The sequence below is a fragment of the Pyrgilauda ruficollis genome, unplaced genomic scaffold (assembly GCF_017590135.1).
Source record: "Pyrgilauda ruficollis isolate IOZ18807 unplaced genomic scaffold, ASM1759013v1 scaffold34, whole genome shotgun sequence".
NCBI lineage: Eukaryota > Metazoa > Chordata > Aves > Passeriformes > Passeridae > Pyrgilauda > Pyrgilauda ruficollis.
In genome coordinates this window covers 419,240-437,862 of record NW_024524822.1, presented here as the reverse complement: position 1 = coordinate 437,862, position 18,623 = coordinate 419,240, and the positions used below count along the sequence as shown (strand labels likewise).

The 18,623-nt window shown below is 58.7% G+C and overlaps 1 protein-coding gene across 8 annotated transcripts in view; it reads left to right on the top strand.

Annotated features, from left to right (window-relative positions):
• The window catches only part of EXD3 (exonuclease 3'-5' domain containing 3), a 248,383-nt gene extending 235,376 nt beyond the window's left edge, over positions 1-13,007 (top strand). For 6 of the 8 annotated variants that reach the window (XM_041474913.1, XM_041474915.1, XM_041474912.1 and 3 more), the window contains 2 exons: positions 3,986-4,079; positions 12,446-13,007. In XM_041474913.1, coding sequence (XP_041330847.1) covers positions 3,986-4,079; positions 12,446-12,762 — 411 coding nt within the window. In that variant the 3' untranslated portion in view covers positions 12,763-13,007. The remainder of the gene's footprint in view (positions 1-3,985; positions 4,080-12,445) is intronic. The other 2 variants (XR_005955746.1, XR_005955745.1) reach the window with 2 other exon arrangements.
• The last annotated feature ends 5,616 nt before the right edge of the window (positions 13,008-18,623 follow it).

Sequence of the window (18,623 nt, the reverse complement as noted above, 5' to 3'; positions counted from 1 at the left end):
GTTCATGCGTCACTGCTGCTGAAATCCCCAGCCAGGAGGGCTGGGAGAGGCAGGGATCATCCTAAACAAAAACAGGGCGCCAGCTGGGCTGCCAGCATTGCAAAAGGACGTTTCACCTGCCTTGTCCTTCTTGGTGCCCCAGGCAGGGAGAGCCTCAGTGCAGGGGGGCTCAAGCTACTGGGGCTGGGGACAAGCACCTCACCGGGCTCAGGGACCACAGATCCACACCAGCGATAACACCACAGTCTCAGTGCAATGGCATCACTCCTTCTAATCCCCTGGTTAGAAGGCCAGCCTACAGAGCTGGCTGGGCTGCAGTGCCCCCCTGGATGCTGGCCTGAGGTCCTGGGGAGGAGCACACGGGTGTGGGAGTGACAGTGCCCTACACGAGGTGCAGCACCTTGCCACGATGCACAGACGGGCACAGGGAGAGGGGACAACGGTGAGGGGATGCAGCGGGGACCGCGGCTTCCTCTGAGCTGCACCTGCTCCTCGTCCTTGCCACGGATGCGGCAGCAGAGCCGGGGCACGCAGGGGAGGTGTCGCATCGTGTCCCCCGGGCCAGGCAGGGAGCCTGAATTCCGCAGCAGCAGCTCCATCACCCCCGCTGCCGAGCGCCTCGCAGCAGGGACACGCCGGTCGGCCGCGCTGCCGTGCGCCGAGCAGGGGCAGCGGGCCGGGCTGATTCACACGGGCAGCCGGGGGCCGGGCTGCCGTGGGAAAGCGCGCCCGCCATGGCTCCCGAGCGCCGGGATTGCTTCAGCGGGGGTGCAGCCAAGATCCATTTCACAGAGGGCAGAGCAGATCTCGGCTGGGATTTACCAGTGACTAAGCATGTGCTGGCACGGGCTGCCCCAGCGTGAGAAAGGCAGGGCTGCTCCTCCTCCGAGGTGTGCCCGCTGCTGCCCTGCCCCCGCCGCCCCGGGGCACCGGGCGCCCTGCTGTGCACAGGGACACCAGTGTCACCGCACGGGGTGGCACTCAGGAGCCTGTGGCAGCTGCAACCCCCCAGTCCCCTCCTCCCAAGCTGGACTCTGCCCTTTCCTCATCTCTGAGGCCAGGCAGGAGGCCCTGCATTCAGCCCGCCCGGCACATCAGCCCCCAGGCAGGACTGGGGCGTGAGCAGAAGCTGCCACCCCCACCCCGAGCCTGGCACAGGGGCTGGGGGGACCCCGAGATGTGACAGAGATGCCAAACCCTTCTCTGTCAGGTCATGGCCGCTGCTCACAGCAGTTGCACCCCAGGCAGTGTTCCAAGGTGCCACCATCTCCTGCTGATTCATCTCATGAAGATTTTTGGGGCCACAACTAATCCTCCCATGATGGGTGTGTAGAAACCAAACTTTTCTGAGAAGAAAAAATCATCCCTTCTCCAGCAGAGAGGCTTCCCGCTTCCCTACCCTATACACAAAAGATCCACACAAAAAACTGTTCCACAACCCCAGGAGCCAAACATCAAGCCTGAGGCCACCACTGGTCCCTGCAAAGCAGCTGTGCAGCCCAGCCTGTGGAAGTGGCAGCCTTCCCCACTCACTTCGTCTCTTTTGGCTCATTTTGGCAAGGCATTAAAAAAATTTAATTGCAATTTTTTTATTACAGCTAATTGGCGCTGCTGCTTAAGTGTCTTATCTGGCTCCTGAGCTCGTACTCTATTTTTGGGAAGCTGAAGGTGGTGAAGGCCCAGAGGCTATGGGGTGGCATAGGGCAAAGAGCCTCTTGGCAGCACCCAGCAGCCTCAGAGAGTGTGGAATGCCAGGATACCCCTGTGCTGCTGGGCATTCCTGGCTCAGGGAGTGAACTGCCCCTAATTCACAGCAGTCATGAATTTTAGAGAAGCAGAGAAATTCATGCAAGGTCGCTCTGTGCACCCAAGCGGGACAAGAAGCCTGTGCCCAGCGTGCTCGTACTGCTGCTCGAGAAGCTGGTGGGCTCCAAGCTGCCAGGGTTAGGCATCCTGGGGGATCTGGTGTGTGACAGAGGGCAGAGGAGCCCCTGCATGTCCATGCCACTAGGGAGGGCAGGGGAGGAGGGTGTCCTTGGGCCCTGCTGCGCCCTCCTGGCTGGCAGTTCAATGGACAGCTGGTCTGGGAGCTTCCTGGAAACCTCTGACTCTCCAGTGCTGCCACCATGCCCAAGAGGTACCATCCCCCACCCCTCCAGGCTCCACGTCCCTCTCCAGCATGCAGCCCATTGTCACCATCATGGGGAGTGGGACCAGCACATGTTCCCAGCAGCTGCCCGTCCCTTCTGCCTGCCTGCTGCAATCCCACAGATCCCTGTGAGGGTGTGGGTGCCTGTTGGGGGTGGCATCTCGGCTCTAGGTCCAGCCTGTGCAAGCTGGGATGTCCTCAGGCCTCAAAGGGACTGTCCAATGTCTGGTCAGACTCTGCAGAAATTCGTGTTCCCACAAATCACAGCATCATTCTGCTTCCCTGGGCTTTCACACAGATGCATTTCCCTGGTCCCTGGGTTTGAGGGTGAGACCAAGGAGGGCTTTGCCCTGCTCAGGGCAGGGGGACATGCTCAGCCCTCCGTTATATCAATGCTCTCATCTTGTCCCCAGCATGAGCAAGGAGCAGTGCAGGGCTCTGTCCCCAGTTGCTCGACAGGTTGTTCCCCAATGCTGCTGTGCAAGTCAGAGGATTGCCGCAAAATCCCCTTTTAAAAGCGATGTAGTGTTTTCCATGTCATTTGGGTGCTTCCAAGATCACCCCTTGTCCATCTCTGTCTGTCTGACCATGCTGCTGCTCTGCAGGGCTGGAGAAGTGGGGCCTCAGGGAACTAAGCCCAGGTGTCTTTCTGGCCAAAAGGCTGGGGGATGTGTGCTGGGATGGGGATAGACGGGGAGTGTGTGCTGGTTTTGTGGACGCTGCCAGTGGGAATCACCTCGTGCTGCAAGGCAGAGCCAGGACATGGTGGCAAGCTCATTTCCAAACAAATCACCCTGCCCCATTCCTCCTGCAGGCAGCTGTGTGGGAGCAGGGCCATCACTGCCCCGTGCCATGAGCCCAGCACTGCTCCAGCCCCAAACCAGCAGAGTGCCTGCCAGCCCGCACCAGGGCCTGGCTGGGAGCTGGAAAAACCTTTCTGGTTTCAACAGGCTCTGGAGCAAAGCCCCTGGCAGGGAACTGACTTGTTCTGGTTAGTGAAGTTGCTCACCTCTCTCCCTCCTTGCCTTGGGTGCAGTGTGCAGAAAACAGCCTCTAAAAACAAGCAGCTGACAAAAGGTGTTGTGGCACATCCCAACAACCAGCTCCCGGCCCAGGATGGAGGGGAGAGGAGAGGGAAGGTGTCAGGGAGCCTGCAGTGCTCCCAGGGAGCTTTAGTGCTGCTCACTCTGGGCAAGTGTGTTTGGCTGCCAGCTGCACCCTGTGCTTAGCCCCAGGCACCATCCCTGGGAGCTCATCAGCAGCAAGATTTAGGGAGCTCTTTGGGGTCCAGCACCTGGCACATGTGGGCACTCAGAGACCTGTCTGGGTACATTTTGGCAAACAAAAGGTGGGGTAGAAAGTGTGACTCAGTGTTGACAATGCTGCAGCAGAGACAAGCCAAGCAGAGCCAAATGAGAGCCCAGAGTGTTTTGTTCAGCCATCATCCCCAGCCTCTGTCAGAAAAGAGAGATCAAATCTTGAAGCCACAGCCGAGACTTTGCGTGTCTGCTTGATGCTTTAAGGCAGCCTCGTTGCTGGTGTGTTCTGGCCGGGGAGCCAGGGTGGGCAGCAGCACTGGCAGCCTGGCTGGACACGTGGCTGAGCACACACAGAGGGAGCACCTCTGGAGGGGGTTCTTGGGCTTGTGGCTGGTGCTTGTGCCTGTCCCTGCTCAGTGGGACGGGCCTTGCCCTGGTTTCCCTGCTGTGGTGCATGTGATGGGGACTGCCCAGCCTGTGCCGGGGTGCCCAGCATGGGTTTGTGCCCTGGGCAGGCAGGAGGTGCCCAGGGAGCACGATGGCCATCTCACTGACCTTCCCCTCTCTCTTCTCTCAGGTGTGCAATTGCAACAAGTACCTGAAGGTCTCACGGGAGAGTATGAAGCAGCTGGTGGAGAGCAGCAGACAAGTGTCAGGGGAGCACAGTGCAGGTGAGTGGGTGGGTGCTCCTTCCCTGGGACTCACTGCCCTGGACAGAGCGGGACCATCCCCCTGGGCCTGGGGGTTTCTCAGAGGGGGATTGGAGTGCCCTGCCATCAACCTGCCACAAGGTGCAGACCCACAGAGCTCTTTCAGGTCCGGTTTATGTCTGCCCTGGCTGCCCTGTCCTGCCCTGCAAGGCACAGGGTCGTGCTTGGGATTGCCCAGCCCGGGGAGTTGGTGACATGCCAGCAGTAGCTCAAGTGACAGCCTGAGGCCTTCATCACCTGAACGTGAAAAACTCAGCTTGGGTGGTGAAATGCCTCATGGCTGGAGCTGCTCACAGTGCCTTCCTCACCTGCCCAGTGCCTTCCTCACCTGCCCAGTGCCTCTTGAATTAGGTCAGGCTGCAGGGAGGTGAGTCAGTGCCGCCTGCCCAGCCAGGCTCCAGCGGGCTCGGGGGAGAGAAGGCTCCTCCATACTCCAAACTGCATTGACCCACACACTCCTCCCCACAGGGAAACACATTTTGGTGGCAAACGACACCCATGGCAGGCACACCAGAACGGGGATGTGCCCCTGTTGCTGCTCCAACCCAGCCCGGGCTCTGCCCCCGCCCTTTGGTGCATCACTTCCCTGTCTGCTGACGGCAGGGAGCAGAGGGAAGTGGCAGCTGCTGGGCGCTCCTGGCCGGCTGTGGCTTTGCTGGGAGCTGCACGTGTGGCTCTGGGGGTGAGGAACGTGGTGGGGAGGCTTTTCCCATGGTGCTGGCAGCCTGGGAGTGCTGTTCTTCCCCAGAGGCCGGGACATCCTCCCCAGCGGTTTCTCTGGTGAGGGCACTCTCTGCGTGTGTACCCAGCAACCAGACGGGCCAGTTCAGCCAGTTTCAGAGTATGGGAAATAGAAATGCTGTGGTTTGTGTTCAGAGGGAGCCGTTTCCCCTTCCCCCTTCGGGATGAGGTTGATGGAGCTGGGAGGGTCTAACACAGCACCGTGGCTCCCCCGCACAGACTCTTTCAGGGACCACCTTGCTCTACTCTTTACACTCCATCTGCAACACCCCGTGTCCCCATCGGGCCGTGCAGTCTCCTGCTGGGTCCCCCATGTCCCTGGGGGGCTCATGGGGAAGGAGCAGGTGGGACCCCTGCAGTGGCCAAAGGTGCCACAGCATCCCCAGAGGGTTGGTGGAGACATGAGACAGAAGCTGTGATTGCCAGACTGGTGGGCACAGCAGGGCTGGAGACTTGCCAGCAGAGTCCCCTGTGACCCAGGGCCCTGGCCCCATCCTGGGGGTTCCATTTCTGTTTGCATTTTGCTAGGAGCTGCAGGGATTGCAAGCAGAGATTGCAAGTGTGAGCTTAACTAGGTTGCCCCAAAATGTCCCACCTTGGGTCAGATATTCAGGAAGACAAGTAGGAAGAGTGTGCTGACAGTGTTCTGTCAACGCTTAATGGGGACAGTGGTGGCATTGGAACAGGCTGGGCAGCCACAGAAGTGGGTCAATAAGAAAGATCTCACCTGTTCCCTGATTTCCTTTATATTTTCCTGCTGAAGAAGTTGGTGGCAGGACCTGCTCTGCCCTTGTCATGGCCCAACACATGGCATGGGTATGTTCAGCACCCACAGCCCTACACCAGGGCTGTCCCCTGTCCCATGACTCCAGCCCAGGCCATGTTGTTCCTGTCACACCCCTGTGCATGGCCCAGACCATGGCCAGGTGCTGCTGCTTGGCAAGAAAATGCCTTTTCCCTGTTCCTGCTTCCAGGCAAGGAGGGAACCTCCTGCCATGGGGGGCCTCACCTCTCCAGGGAGGAGCTGGTGGCTGCTGGGGCAGATGGGTGATGGGGACAGATCCTTCAGGACCACTTCTCAGCACAAGTCTGTGTCTGGCCCAGGTGCTCCCAAGTCCTGGGGTCCAGCTGTAGCCAGTGCTGCTTAATTTGGTTCCTGGATTTTTATAGCAGGGCTTCAAAGTGATGAAAGGCCAATTATTCATCCTGTAATAGCTCACTCTTACTTGGAGCTAGGACTTTCATAGGTTTTAGGGAACATAATCCTTGACACAGCCACATTTTTTCCTGCATGAGGGTTTTGACAAATACGTCTGCAAATTTTGCTGCAAATAGTTTCAAGCCCAAACAGCTTTGCCCTGTGATTTCCCAGTGGGATGCTCTGAGCAGCTCAGGTGCTTGGGGCAGAGAGGGGCAGAGAGGGGAGCAGGGCTCTGGGGTCACCAGGGGGCACAGGCAAGTCCTCACTGGAGGTAGTGACAGATTGTGGCTCCCAAGTGACCCAGGGGAATGGGCTGTGTCACAGGCTCTCGTCTGGTATGGGGAACTCTTGCTTAGTCAGTGCAGTAAAACCAGCTGGCATGGGGCCCCAGAGCTCGGTGGGTGCTCTGCCAGATGAAATCTGGTCTCTGGGAAAGGCGAGGATGTAGCACATTCCATCGGGTTGGGAGCTGCCAAACAGAGGAGGCAAATTTAATTGCAAAATCTCCCCTCACATCTAAAATGTGCTGCAAAAGATGAAAACAATGGATCCCGATGCCCTTGGGTCTGTGGTGCTGACCAGGCAGGGTGCAGCCTCCACTCCCATGCTGGGTGGGCACCCTCCCTGCCCAGCTGCCAGCGCTGGGGCTCTGGACAGAGGTGCAGGATAAGTCCCCGATGGCCCCAGCGGTGGCTGGAGGAGCAGCCGGAGTGTCCCTGCACTGCGTGGCAGGATGGCATCGGGCAGCTGGGGCACCCACCTTGCCCCTGCCAGCCTGAGAAGTGACTTGGGGTTTCTTTCCCTTCTCAGCCCTCGGCTCCATCCCAAGCCTGGGGAAAAGCCAGCAGAGATGGCTCAAGGCAGGCGGGAGGAAGAGGTGCAGGCCACAGTGTGGGGAGGGCTGGGGTGGCAGCAGGACAGTCCCTGTTCTACAGCCACCACACTGGGGCAGCTGAGTGCATGGGCTGGTGGGACCCACTCCCCTTAGCCAGGAGCTCTGATGGACGGCAGGAAGAGCCTCCTACATGCCCAAACCCTACGGCTGAAGGCTTCCCTGATCTACAGTATTTGGCTTTGCTGTGAGCGTCACACTTGTTTCCTTGCCTTGGGAAAGGTGTGAGATAGATCCTTGTGCTGTCCCAGAAGTGTTCTTGCACCCATGGATCCTCACTGCTTTGTACCAAACTCCGTTTGTGGGGCCAAGGCACCCCCATTGTCTTGGGCTGCTCTGAATACTTCTGCATGGGAGGGGATGAGTTCCCCAGGGGTTGCATCCCTGGATCCAGGGAATCCCCTGCCCCCTTCAGCCACCCCGTGCATTTAGGCTCTCTCTTCTCCAGGATGCAACAGAATAACAGGAGCATCTTCACGTGTCCAAGCAGGGTAGGGCTGGGACCGGGGGCTACAGTGGTGAGACCAGCCAGAAACACCTCCCAGGCTCAGCTGGGTCGTGCTCTGCCAGCTTTCACTCTTCAGTGGAATTCACTTGCTCATATGGAAAAGCAGGGCAGGGCTGGGACCCGGTGATATTGTTGTGTGTGCTGGTTTGCAGAGCTCTGCTGTGCCTGCTGACAGGGGCACTGTGCCCCAGAAGAAGCTGGGGGCCCTTCAGAGCCAGGGACCACTGCGTGCTCCTGCCCAGCACTGGCTACAGGGGCTGGCAGGGTTCTCTTCACAGCGGCACGGGGAGATCAGAGCAGCTGGAGCTGCCTCTTGCTTGAGCTCATCCTCCCTCCTCCACCCTGGGAACATCTTAAGATCACGGCCAGGGTGCTGCAGCCCAGGTTGCACAATCCCAGGTCCTTTGTCCTTTGCTTATCTGCCTTATCGAGGAGGAAAAGATAACCAGGCATCTTCAGTGCCCTGCAATCAGCACATTTCTCAGGCTCGTAACTCCTCTTATCAGGCTGATCTCTCACCGAGGCCGAGGTTTCCCATGCACCTTTGTACTCCAAGAATGCTCCCAGGTCTGTGTTCAGCCTTGTGCAAAGCCTCGACCAAGCTGCGAGCTTTCTCCCCAGCCCCCAGCCCTGGCTGCCCCGCACTCCGTTGTGATGGCTCTGGCTGTGGCGGGCGCAGGGCTCGGGGCTGGCACAGGGCTGCTGCACCCACAGCCTCTCCAGAGGCAGCGGGCGCTGCCAGGTGCTTGCCTGAGCCAGCTGGGACAGGTACCCAGCTCCTTGCCCCAAGGCCTTGGTTCAGGCAGGGGTGACACAGAGGGACCTGGGCTAGAAACAGGGCCCATGGGGCAGGATTTTGGGCAGAAGTACCTGGCTCCCTGGGAAGTTGTTGGCTACCACCCTGGGGACAGGCTGTTTCCAGCCAAATCACAGTTGTCTGGTCTGGGAAAGGAGAATGGGCACAGGTTCAAAAGAGGATTGCCCTGATCCTGCTCTGTCCCGTCTTTCCAAGCCCTGCTGTGCCCCCCTGTCCTGCTGTGGAAGTCCCGGTGCTGTCTCAGTAGTGCTGAGCCAGCATTCCAGCATTGCAGCTGACACAATAGGCTGGAGGGACTACAGGTCACCAGTGTCACCATCACGGTGGCCTTTCATTGTGACCCCCACTAAGAGCCCCTCTGTGTGGGGGAATGTGTTTGCCCTTGCCCGCAGTGGCAGCCCCTGTCCTGTCCCCTGTCCATCCCATTGGGCTCAACCCCACATCCCTGAGCAGGACCTTGCAGTGAGGCACAGGAAGCTGCAGCTCCTGTCTTGCCCCTATCTCGGGACAAGTCACTGTGCCCCCACAGCCTCCCTGTGGCAATAGTTCAGGGTTTTTGTGGGACTACCAAAGTGATCCCGGTGGCTGTGGGTCCCAGATGCTGCCATGTCCCCCCAGGTGAAGGGACTGCTGGTCCTTTGGACTGCCCAGAGCCTGTTCAGTGCCCAGGGTGTGGGATGGGCCTCTGGCATGGGTCTGCCCCGCTGTCTTGGTGCTGGTGACTGGGGGCTGAAAGAAGGAGATCCAATCCAGGCTGGGGAGCTCCTGCTGCACCCACCTCATGAATCATGGGGCCACCCCACCCTGGGGCATACAGCAGGGGCTTGAGCACAAAGCAGGGCTGCTGCAGAGGTGACAAGTGTGCGCAGAGGTGGGATCCCACCGCTGAGAGTGGCCCTGCTTAGCTCAGGAAATAAGCAGAAATAAGCAGAATAGGGCTGCTGCAGCATCCCCTCTCCCCTGGACATGGCAGCATTTGCTGGTGGTGAGACGTCACGGCGGGAAGAGCAGCAGGATTTGCTGTTCCCGTGGGATTAATTCCCACAGGTGAGCAGGGGTGGGCAGGAGCTGTGAGTGGGAAGCACGTGCGAGGCCAGGAGGAGATGGCTCTTGTGCTGAGCACTGCCCAGCTGGGGACAGTGCTGGGGGACAGCTTGCTGCCCATGGAACCCTGCAGCACTCATGTGCGGCTGCTCAGCTTTGGGGAGCTGGGGGCTGCAGGGCTCAGCCCCTCACCCAGGCTCTATCATCCCCAGGGTGACCCAGCCAAGAGGAGGAGAGGTGAGTGAAAGGCAAAGGGGTTTTTATTTTCAAGATGTTTTATAATGGGATTATTAGTTCCCAAGAAGTGTTTCGAATCAATTTGGTAAGGAATTGCTTTCTTTTTCTCCTCCACGGGGATGGGGTGGGAATCCAGCCTTTGGTGTGAACCTCTCAGAGCTCTGGAAGCCACAGATCTGACAAGCTCCCGGCACACTGGAAAGATACCCTGGGCTCCCTGTGGCCCCATGCCCCCTACACATGCCTTTTGCTCCATCTCTGGTGTAACTCCGGGCTGTGCAGCATCCAGGCAAGCTGGGATGCAGTCCCAAGAGAGCCGTGGCTCCACTGGGGAGGCCTCTGCCTGTCTGAAAGGGAAGAAAAAACTCTCCCTCAAGCCCCTCCCACCTTCCCCCTGCAAACCCCTGTTTTTCTGGGGGGATCCAGCCTTTCCCAGGTCAGTTTTCCCGCGTGCCCGGCTGGCATCCTGTGCCTGGCGCCTGGTGGCCCTTTCACCCTGTCGGTGAGGGGAGCACAGGCATCTTCAAAAGCCCTGGGAAGAATTTGGTGGGAGGGGGAGAAGGGGTTTTACAAGCTCCCATTCAGAAATGGTCACTTTGAAGTGATGTAGCATTTTCAACCCTTTGAAGAGCCACAATTAGGAGGGGGCTGGTGCAAGCAAAGGCAAAACTACAGGGTGACCATCACGGCCTTTCTCTCCTCAGGCTTTTAAGGGATGAACTTTCCCTCCCTGCCTGCCTTTTTCCCACGAGCCCAGGGGGTGGGATTGGAGTGTTTGGGGGAGCTGGAGGTTTCCCATCCCCCTGTGCAGGGAAGGAGGGGTTTGCCATTGGCTTTGCCCACCAGCAGCAGGACAGTGGAGGGAGCGTGATGGAAGAGAGAGCAAATTACTCAGTATCCCTGCAGGCACACGGAATGTGAGTGTCCTGTCAGTGTGCTAGTACCATGTTCTGGCCAGGGAAATTTTAGGGTCCATGATGGGAAAAGCTGTTGGCCAGGGGTGCTGCATGCTGTCAGTGTCATTTCCATCACATTGGATCTAAAAGTCCCACCCAAGGTTGATGTCCCTCCCTTCAGGGTCTGGTGCTCGAGAGCAGAGAGGATAGGAGAAAAAAGGGTGCCCAGGCTGAGGCCACCCCATACCACCAAACACAAAAGTGGCACAGGGCAGAGGAGGGTGGGAACAGGGTGAGGACAGAGCCGCTGTTCTTGCCTTGGGGATCTGCCACCCGCTGGCCGGCTTTATCCTGGAGAAACCCCTGGGAAATGGACTCCTCCTCCACATCCCTGCTCTGGGTGGCTCAGGAATCTCCCGAGAGCAACCTGGGTGTTTCAACACTTGCCAGAAATTGGAGAAAATGGGAAATTGAGGTCACTGTTTTCCCTTTAAGGATAAATGTCTGTCCAAAGCAGATACAGGGGGTGAAGGAAAGGCCCATCCATGAGTGAGGCCATGGGGCACTTGTTCAGGGCACAGCCCTGGTGAACCCAGCTCTTGCCCAGTGTCTCAGTTGGGGCTTGGGGCTGCTTCCCTTTGTGCTGTGGCAGCAAACCCCAAACTAGTGCTGCTGCTGGGCAATGTGGGGGTGAAGGGCTGGCCTGCAAGTCCCCCGTGAGAACATCCGCAGTGACAGCCATGACCCTGGGCATGGCTGATGGTGTGCTGGGAACTGGGGGTGACCGTGCCCCAGCGGCTCGGGCTGGTAATCTGTCCTAGGGAGGTGTGGAAGGTTTGGGGAGGGGGGGGTCTGGGGAACCCCCCTGAACCAGGGGCTGGTGTGAGCTGATCCTTCCACACCTCCCCCGGGCTGTGGCTCTTTCTGCTCGTGCGATGGGCAGGCCCAGACCCCGCTGCACAGCTGAGGGGTGACTCTGCCAGGACAGGACAGCTCTCCCAGGATGGGATGGCCGCTTCAGGGCTGTTCCCAGCCGTGCGTTCCCCCACGGTAATCCCCAGCATGTCCCACCTCCTGGCGGCTCTGGAATGCAGGGAAGGACCAGCTGGGAATGCTGGTGTCCCTCTCTGTCCCAGCTGGCTCCTGACAGGGTCCCTATGATTCTGAAAAGGGTCGGGTGGACACCCCAGAAGTGTCGCTAGAGCGATGCCGGATGCCTTTTGTTGTCTTAATTGGTGCCTGAGCAGAACAGATCCCCCTGCCAAAACGGGGACATCCCGCAGCAACAACTGCAGCCTGTTCCCGGCTGCCAGGCTCCCTGATGGATGGGAGGCAGCTCAGCCCTCGCCCTCCGCCGCCCGGACCCGGAGCGCGGCCGTGCCCCCGCCGTGTGCGAGCCCCCGGGCCGGGCCGTGCGGGACAGCCGGGGGACGCGGCCCCTGTCACCGTGCCCCTTGCCCAGGGTACCTGGGGGGGTCACACACTGGGGATGGGGCCCAAAGCCCCGTGTCCGCGGGCAGGCTCGGGCACTCGTGAGCAGCTGATCGCGGTGGCGGTTTGGTTAAACTGCAGTGGGGGTTTCCCTGCTGCTTGTCTGCCCCATAACGCAGCCGGGGGTGGGGGCACAGCCCCCTCCCAGGGCAGCCCGGCCTGACCTGTGACCTGGGGGCAAAACCAGCGCCCCCAGAACAGCAGCAGCACTGGAGCCATTACCCAGACTGGAACAGACCCCAAGACACAGCGAAGGAACTCAGGAGGTGCCAGGAGGCTGCAGGGGAGCAAGTGGCTGCACGGGTGCCATGCTTAGGGCAGGCAGCTGCTGGATGTGGTGACCAACCACCTTCTCCTGAGCTGAGGAGATGCTGCTCCCTGGGATGCAGGACAGAGCCTGGATCCCTGCAGCGATGACAAGGTCGCTCACGTGGTTAAGCACAGATTCCACTCATCACACCAGTGACTGGTGGTTTATCTGCTGTCTCCTCTCTCCACAGGCTGCCCAGGGAGCCAGAGCTGCAGTGCCACTGGGCCAGTCTGTGACACAGCCCATCCTGGCTGCACCCCACACAGCGAGCGGGCAGAGGGGATGGAGCAGTGCGGGGCAGCCCCGGTGCTGGCAGGAGACACGGTCCTGCAGGTCACTGCTATCCCCCCCGGGGTGCTGGACAGAGCAGAGCTCACCGACTTCTACTGCTGCACCTGCTGTGGGAAAGTGTTTTGGGAAGGATCCCATTTTGGACACATTGTGTCCCAGTTTGAGGATGTTCTTGTGGCCTCTAGGGACACACAGAGCATCTATGAGCTGAGCTGAGCTGAGCTGAGCTGAGCTGAGCTGAGGAGAAGCACGGGGGCTCCACAGGGGAACTGGGACTGCCTGGGGAACCTCAGCAGATTTTGGGTCCTGGGTTTCCAGAGAGAGTCTGAAAGTGGGGAGGTAGGAGCTCTCATTTTGGGATCCATCATGGAGAGCACTGTCACAGGTGCACCAGTGGTTTGCAACAGCCCAAAAATACATGGCCTCTATGAGATCATTAAAGCAGAGGTGGCTGAAGAATGGACCCTTTGCTTTATTTCTGCTCCTCTCCAAATTACACATGGTGAGATGGTGGGAGGGCTCTGCTGAACAAAAGCACCGCCCCAGCAGTGCCAATCCCACCACACCCACACACCCCAGTGCCCCTCTGCCCACTCACTCATGGGGAGCAGGAGCTGCATCCCCAACAGCAGCACAGGGCAGAGAGCATCCTGAGCACTCCCAGCCTGTGGGACATGTGCCAAGCCTCAACCCATCCCCAGCATCCTCTCACCCTGACCCTGTGCTCCCAGCACTCCTTGGAGGCAGCTGGTGGGCGCAGGAGTGGAGGTCTGGGGAGGCTGAGCATTGCTGGGCTCAGGGAAATCTCTGGGTGCACCACAATGCCCAGTGGCACCTGCACCCCCTGTGCTGCAGCCTGGGATGTCCCAGCAGGGCCAGGCTGGTCCTGGGGGGGTTCCACTGGTGCCAGAGCTGCCAGCCTCCTCCTGCCCTGGGGAGGCGCCTCAGCAGAGCCCCGTGCCAGGCTCTGTGCAGGGTGCACAGGAGAGGCAATATGGTGTGGGCCCACTAATACCAGGAACTGCCATCTGTGGTGGGACTGGCCAGAGGAGGCTGCATCTCACCATGGAGATCCCAGCCAGGTCCTGCAGCTCCAGGGGGCTGCTGTCCAGTGCCTCCTGATCCATGGCCAGGCTCACACCATTCCATCCTGAACAGAGGAGCATCTGCAAAATTCCTCCTCTAATCTGTTTTAACTGCCAGGCCCTGCTGTTATTTGAGAGGGCCTGAGGAGCTCTTGGCTGAGGTGTGACATTTATGAGCTAGCAAAGCACCTGCTCATGCACCTCATGCTGCTCATGCTGCAGTGCAGGACTCATTTTCCCTCTGCCAAAGGTCCTGGCCACATGGTGCCAGGGCCTCCTTCCTCCCAGGGATATCTCACCCTCTGGTTCAATGCTTTAATAAAAGAAACACATCATTTTTCCATTTTAAATATTCTACTTTTCCATAAGATCCACAATATTAATGCCTGAGCATTAATTGGTACAAGTGACCCTAAAAGGCAACCATTCCCACACTGCCAGTACGGGGCACTGAGCAGCCCAAGCCCCTCAGGCTCCACACAGACTCATCCTTGTGTCAGCATCCTGCTTCTTCGGGGTTTCTTCTGGGAGGGCAAAAACTGGGGATGAGGCAAAGCAGGAATGATGCAGAGCCTCCAACTGCTGGCCCCCACAGTGTGTTCTGCTTGGTCATGCCATGAAATAAAACTCTCCAAAATGGGATTAACCTTTCCAGGTCCTGTTTAGAGGAAGCTGCTGAGCCACATGCACATCTGACCATTCCTGGGCACTTCTGGCCTTTGCTTGCTGGGTTTTCCAGAGCTGTGGTTTCACATTAGTCTGCCACTGCTTCTGCTGTGGAGGGGAGCTCACACGAGATGGGGACACATGGCCCTGTCCCTCACCTGGGGACAGCTGCCTAGAAGGTGCCTTTCCCTCTGATCCCTGGGGACAGTAGGGTCACCTCCTGGTCAACTCCAGGATTTTATCTGCTTGAGAGCTCTCCCAGTTTAGGGGTGAGCTCTTGTGCTTACAGTCAGGGCTGTGCTAGGGCAGGGTCCCATGGCTGGGACTTGTTCTAGGACACCAACCCAGGGCAGAATCCAGCAAGTGGTGTGTACCTGTGGACATGGCACAAAACAGCTCCTAGAGGATTCTGTCCAGCTCCTGGAGACAGGAGCAGTGGCTGGGACCCAGCACAGCACCTCTTCCTTTCTGCTGCCCACAGGAGGTGGTGCTGTGGTAGGAAGTATGCAGCAAGGTCATCTCCAATCATAGACACGGCCAACAGCAAATTCCACATCAGATTAGCCTTGAGGAGCATCCAGGAGGTAATAAATTGTCCAGTTTTGAATGGTGGATGCATATCAAAGGGAATTAAAGCAGTTTTCTAATCAGCCTACAATATTGTTTCCTTATCTGGCTGCTTAAAAAAAAAATAATTACAAAATCCCATTGTCTGTGTCATACTAGTGTTTAGCATTTATTAGGGCAGTAATGAGCCCTCCTTGGTTTTATGGAGCCGTTTGATCCTGCATGGGAAGGGCAGCTCCAGCAGTGCTGTGGCAGGGATGAGTGCTCTGGGTGGGCTGCCCACTCCAGAGCCCCTGGATCTGCTTCACCTGTGCTCAGCTCCTGCCTTTGCGTGACAGGATGTGTGAGGGGACCCTGGGATAAAACAGCACTGAGGAAGGTTTTTATTGCTCTTTATCATGAATGAGATCTGGCTGAGCAGCGTCTATCCCTCAGCCCTGGGAAACCACACGCTGCATCGGATGTCAGACAGTTCCTCTCCTCTCCTTGTGTACTCCCACACATCCTTCAGAGTTTGACGGGGACAAGGTGTTTGACACTCAGGCCAGCTTTAGTTTACAAATGAATATATCAACATTGTTCCTCATCAGGCAGGAATGCACTTCCCTCCCTTCTCCCCCACCTTATCCCCATCCCCTTCCGAGCAAACTTCCTTCCTCCTGTAATCTGGAGCGGAAACCTCACCACATATTTGACCGGCTCACAGAAATCAGCTCAGTGTTCCCTGGCATGACTTTGTGCCTTGAACTAGGGCTGGTTGGTCCCTAAGGCAGCCAGCAAGGCACGGGAGGAGGAGGAGGACGGGCTGTATCACTGCCCATCCTCATCCTGGAGCCGCTCTTCCAGCTGGATGCTCCAATTGAGCTCCCAGTTGCTTGGCTGCCATTTTCAAACAAACCTGTGTGGTTTTGGATACAGATCCAGCCCGAGCTGGCTGTGAGCTCCAGCCCTTGTGCTGCCCCACACCACGGGAATTCTGCTGCCACAGGGCAGGGTCACTGCTCACAGTGAGGGGAGAGGAGAGAGATGTCCCATGGAGGAGAGACATCTGCATCAATCAGGGGACATTTGCTCCCTGGGGAATAGCCTGGGACCAGACCTTTCCCATCAACCTGCCAATATGTGGGCATGACCCTTAGGCAAATGAACTTCTATTACTCACCAGGCGTGTGTCCCATGGGGACTGTGGCCGTGTCACCCCCAAGCCTGCTTAGATCCCAGGGCTGTCCCCACAGAGCAGTCAGCACGTACAGAGTCCAGTCCTGGTGGGCTGTAATGAGTCTTCTGGGGGAACTGTGCAGTGGGAGCAGTGGGGTGACATAGCCCCATCCCGCAGTCACCCACAAAGGAGTGGCCATGCAGTGCAACCACGTGGTGGTGCAACCAGATTGCCCAGAGGTTGCCCCTGGATCACTAGAAGTGTCCAAAGCCAGGTTGGACAGGGCTTGGAGCAGCCTGGGATAGTGGAAGGTGTCCCTGCCCGTGGAAGGGGGTGTGATGAGTTTTAAAGATCACTTCCAACCCAAACCAGTCTGTGATTCTGTGGTAAGTGGCCCCAAGAACCATGTGTCTCAAGAGATGGCAATTTCCTGGCACCAAAACCCTGCACTGACACTGGATTCATTCCTAGAGCTCATTCAGATGATCCAGGATAAAATAATTATGGCCCAAAGGCAGGAAGGCTGGTCCAGGGCACATAAAACCAAGGTCTGTGTCTCCAACCAACTCTATCAGCACCTGCAAAGTGAAGATATGGTCCTTCCATGTGCCAGTTTTCCAGGACCAGAAGCTCCACAAGCAGCTGCCAGCACACCAGGTCAGGGGAACGTGATGGTGTCAGTGTAGCAGAACACAGGTTGGAGCCATGGCAGTTTGGAGAACGTGTGCTCAATCCCACAGGGACATCACTCAAGGGGATGCCTCGGCATGGCCTGGCAGTGCTGAGACACTGGTGTAGCTCGAGATCCCTGCCTGTGGCACCAGGCAGGAATTCTCCAGCTCCAAATATGTCCCAGCTGGTGGCCTTTTGCTCCTGGAGCATTTTTGTGCTGTCAGACACCAAGACCATAGGCTACCTCAGAAGAGCTGCAGCATTTCCAGCAGGATAAGGACTAACAAGACAGGGCACTGGAGTGGTTAAAGGCCAAGCTGCAGTAAGATAACCCAAACTGTACAGCACAGCACCACATCCTCCAGCCCAGGGACACCCCTGCCTGTGTGCTCCCCAGAGGACAATAACGACGTGTAGTGTTATGAGTCTCACTCAGGTTTTAAACCCTGTTTGTTCCAGGCTGGGAGGGACCATGCAGAACAGCATCTACAGTGACATCCGTGGGAAGTGGCAGTCCCCAGACCATGTTCCTGCAGTGGCCCCTGTGGTGTGGGAGTCCCAGGAGGATGCCCTTGTCCACAGAACTTCCCAAACCACTCATGAGAGCTTTCCTTGTGGTGCTGTGCTCCCTGCAGAGGAGACAGGGCACCCACACGTCTTCACTGCAAGAGCATGAGGTTTCCCTTGCAAACCCCCAGCTCTGGCCTCAGGAGCTCTGCCTGAAGGGCTGGCAAGGTCCCAGCCCACCCAGGCACAGTCTGGGTGCCACCGAAGGCTCCTGGTGTGTGACATGTCCATGGGGAGAGCATGAGGCCAGTCCCATGGCCACGCCCCTGCTTGTGCAGCTCTCAGACCACAGGGAAGACAGGTGTCCCCTGAGACCCCCCTCGACCTCTTCCCCACCTCATCCCCACAGGGATCCCCTTTCTTGTCCCCAGAGGTGAATCCGCACAAGGGAGGCTGTTCCCACGCAGCAGCCACAGCCCCGGCTGGGCTCCCTGCATCCCCGCACCCCACATCTCCGCGGTGGGGCAGGCGGCACTGGCCGAGCCCCGGCTTTCCCCGTCGGGGCTCTGACAGCCGCTTTGCCAAACAGCCCGGAGGCGAAGCGCCGGCGTGGCCAGCGGCGGAGGAAACCTCCGCGCTTCCTCCGGCTCCGGGGAGCCGGGCGGGGAGGGCGCTCTCCCTCGCACGCCTTTCGCTGCGGCTCTGCGCTGGGAAGAAAAGCTCCCGTCTTTCCCACGCTCTCCGACACATTTTAATGAATTAAGTGGGGGCACGCCCCCTCGCCGCCTGCCCCGGATCCGTCCCCCCGGCTCTCCGGCTCCCTGCAAGGAGGCCTCGGGGGCTGACTGGACTCTCGCTGCCGTCGTGTCCGCCTGGCCGGGAGGACGGGCATGACCCGCTGGGGTTTTTTGGAAGAGGGCTGCGACGTGCCCAGCCCAGCGCGCCCAGCCCCGGGGCGGCTCTGAGCCCCGCCGGCGGTGCCGGTGGCAGCCGGCCCTTCTCCCTCCCTCGGGCTCTCACGGGCACGGGGAAATTTGGCCGTCACGTCTCCTGGGGAGGGGAAATTTGTTCCGCGCCTCTCGGCGTGACCGCTCGCTTAAGGCATCGCAGCTCCGGGGCCCTTCCCCGCCTCCCGCCACGTCTTCCCCTCGCCTCCGAAGGGAGCGGGTAAATCACTGGGTGGGATTGCTGGTGTTGCAGGGCCCCATAAAGGGAGGGCAGGGGCCTCCCAGCGCCGGCCGCGGCCCCTGACAGCCCCTTCGCGGCCGGAGGGCAGCGGAGCCGTGCTGGGAGCCTGGCCCGGCCGTCACACCGCTCCCGGCTCCTCTCCGGTTACAGAGCTGGGTAACAAACTGCAGCTGAAATGCAGCTTTTCAAATCTGTCTTTTTATTTCCCGTTCCACCCCCCGTCCCCGTCCCCC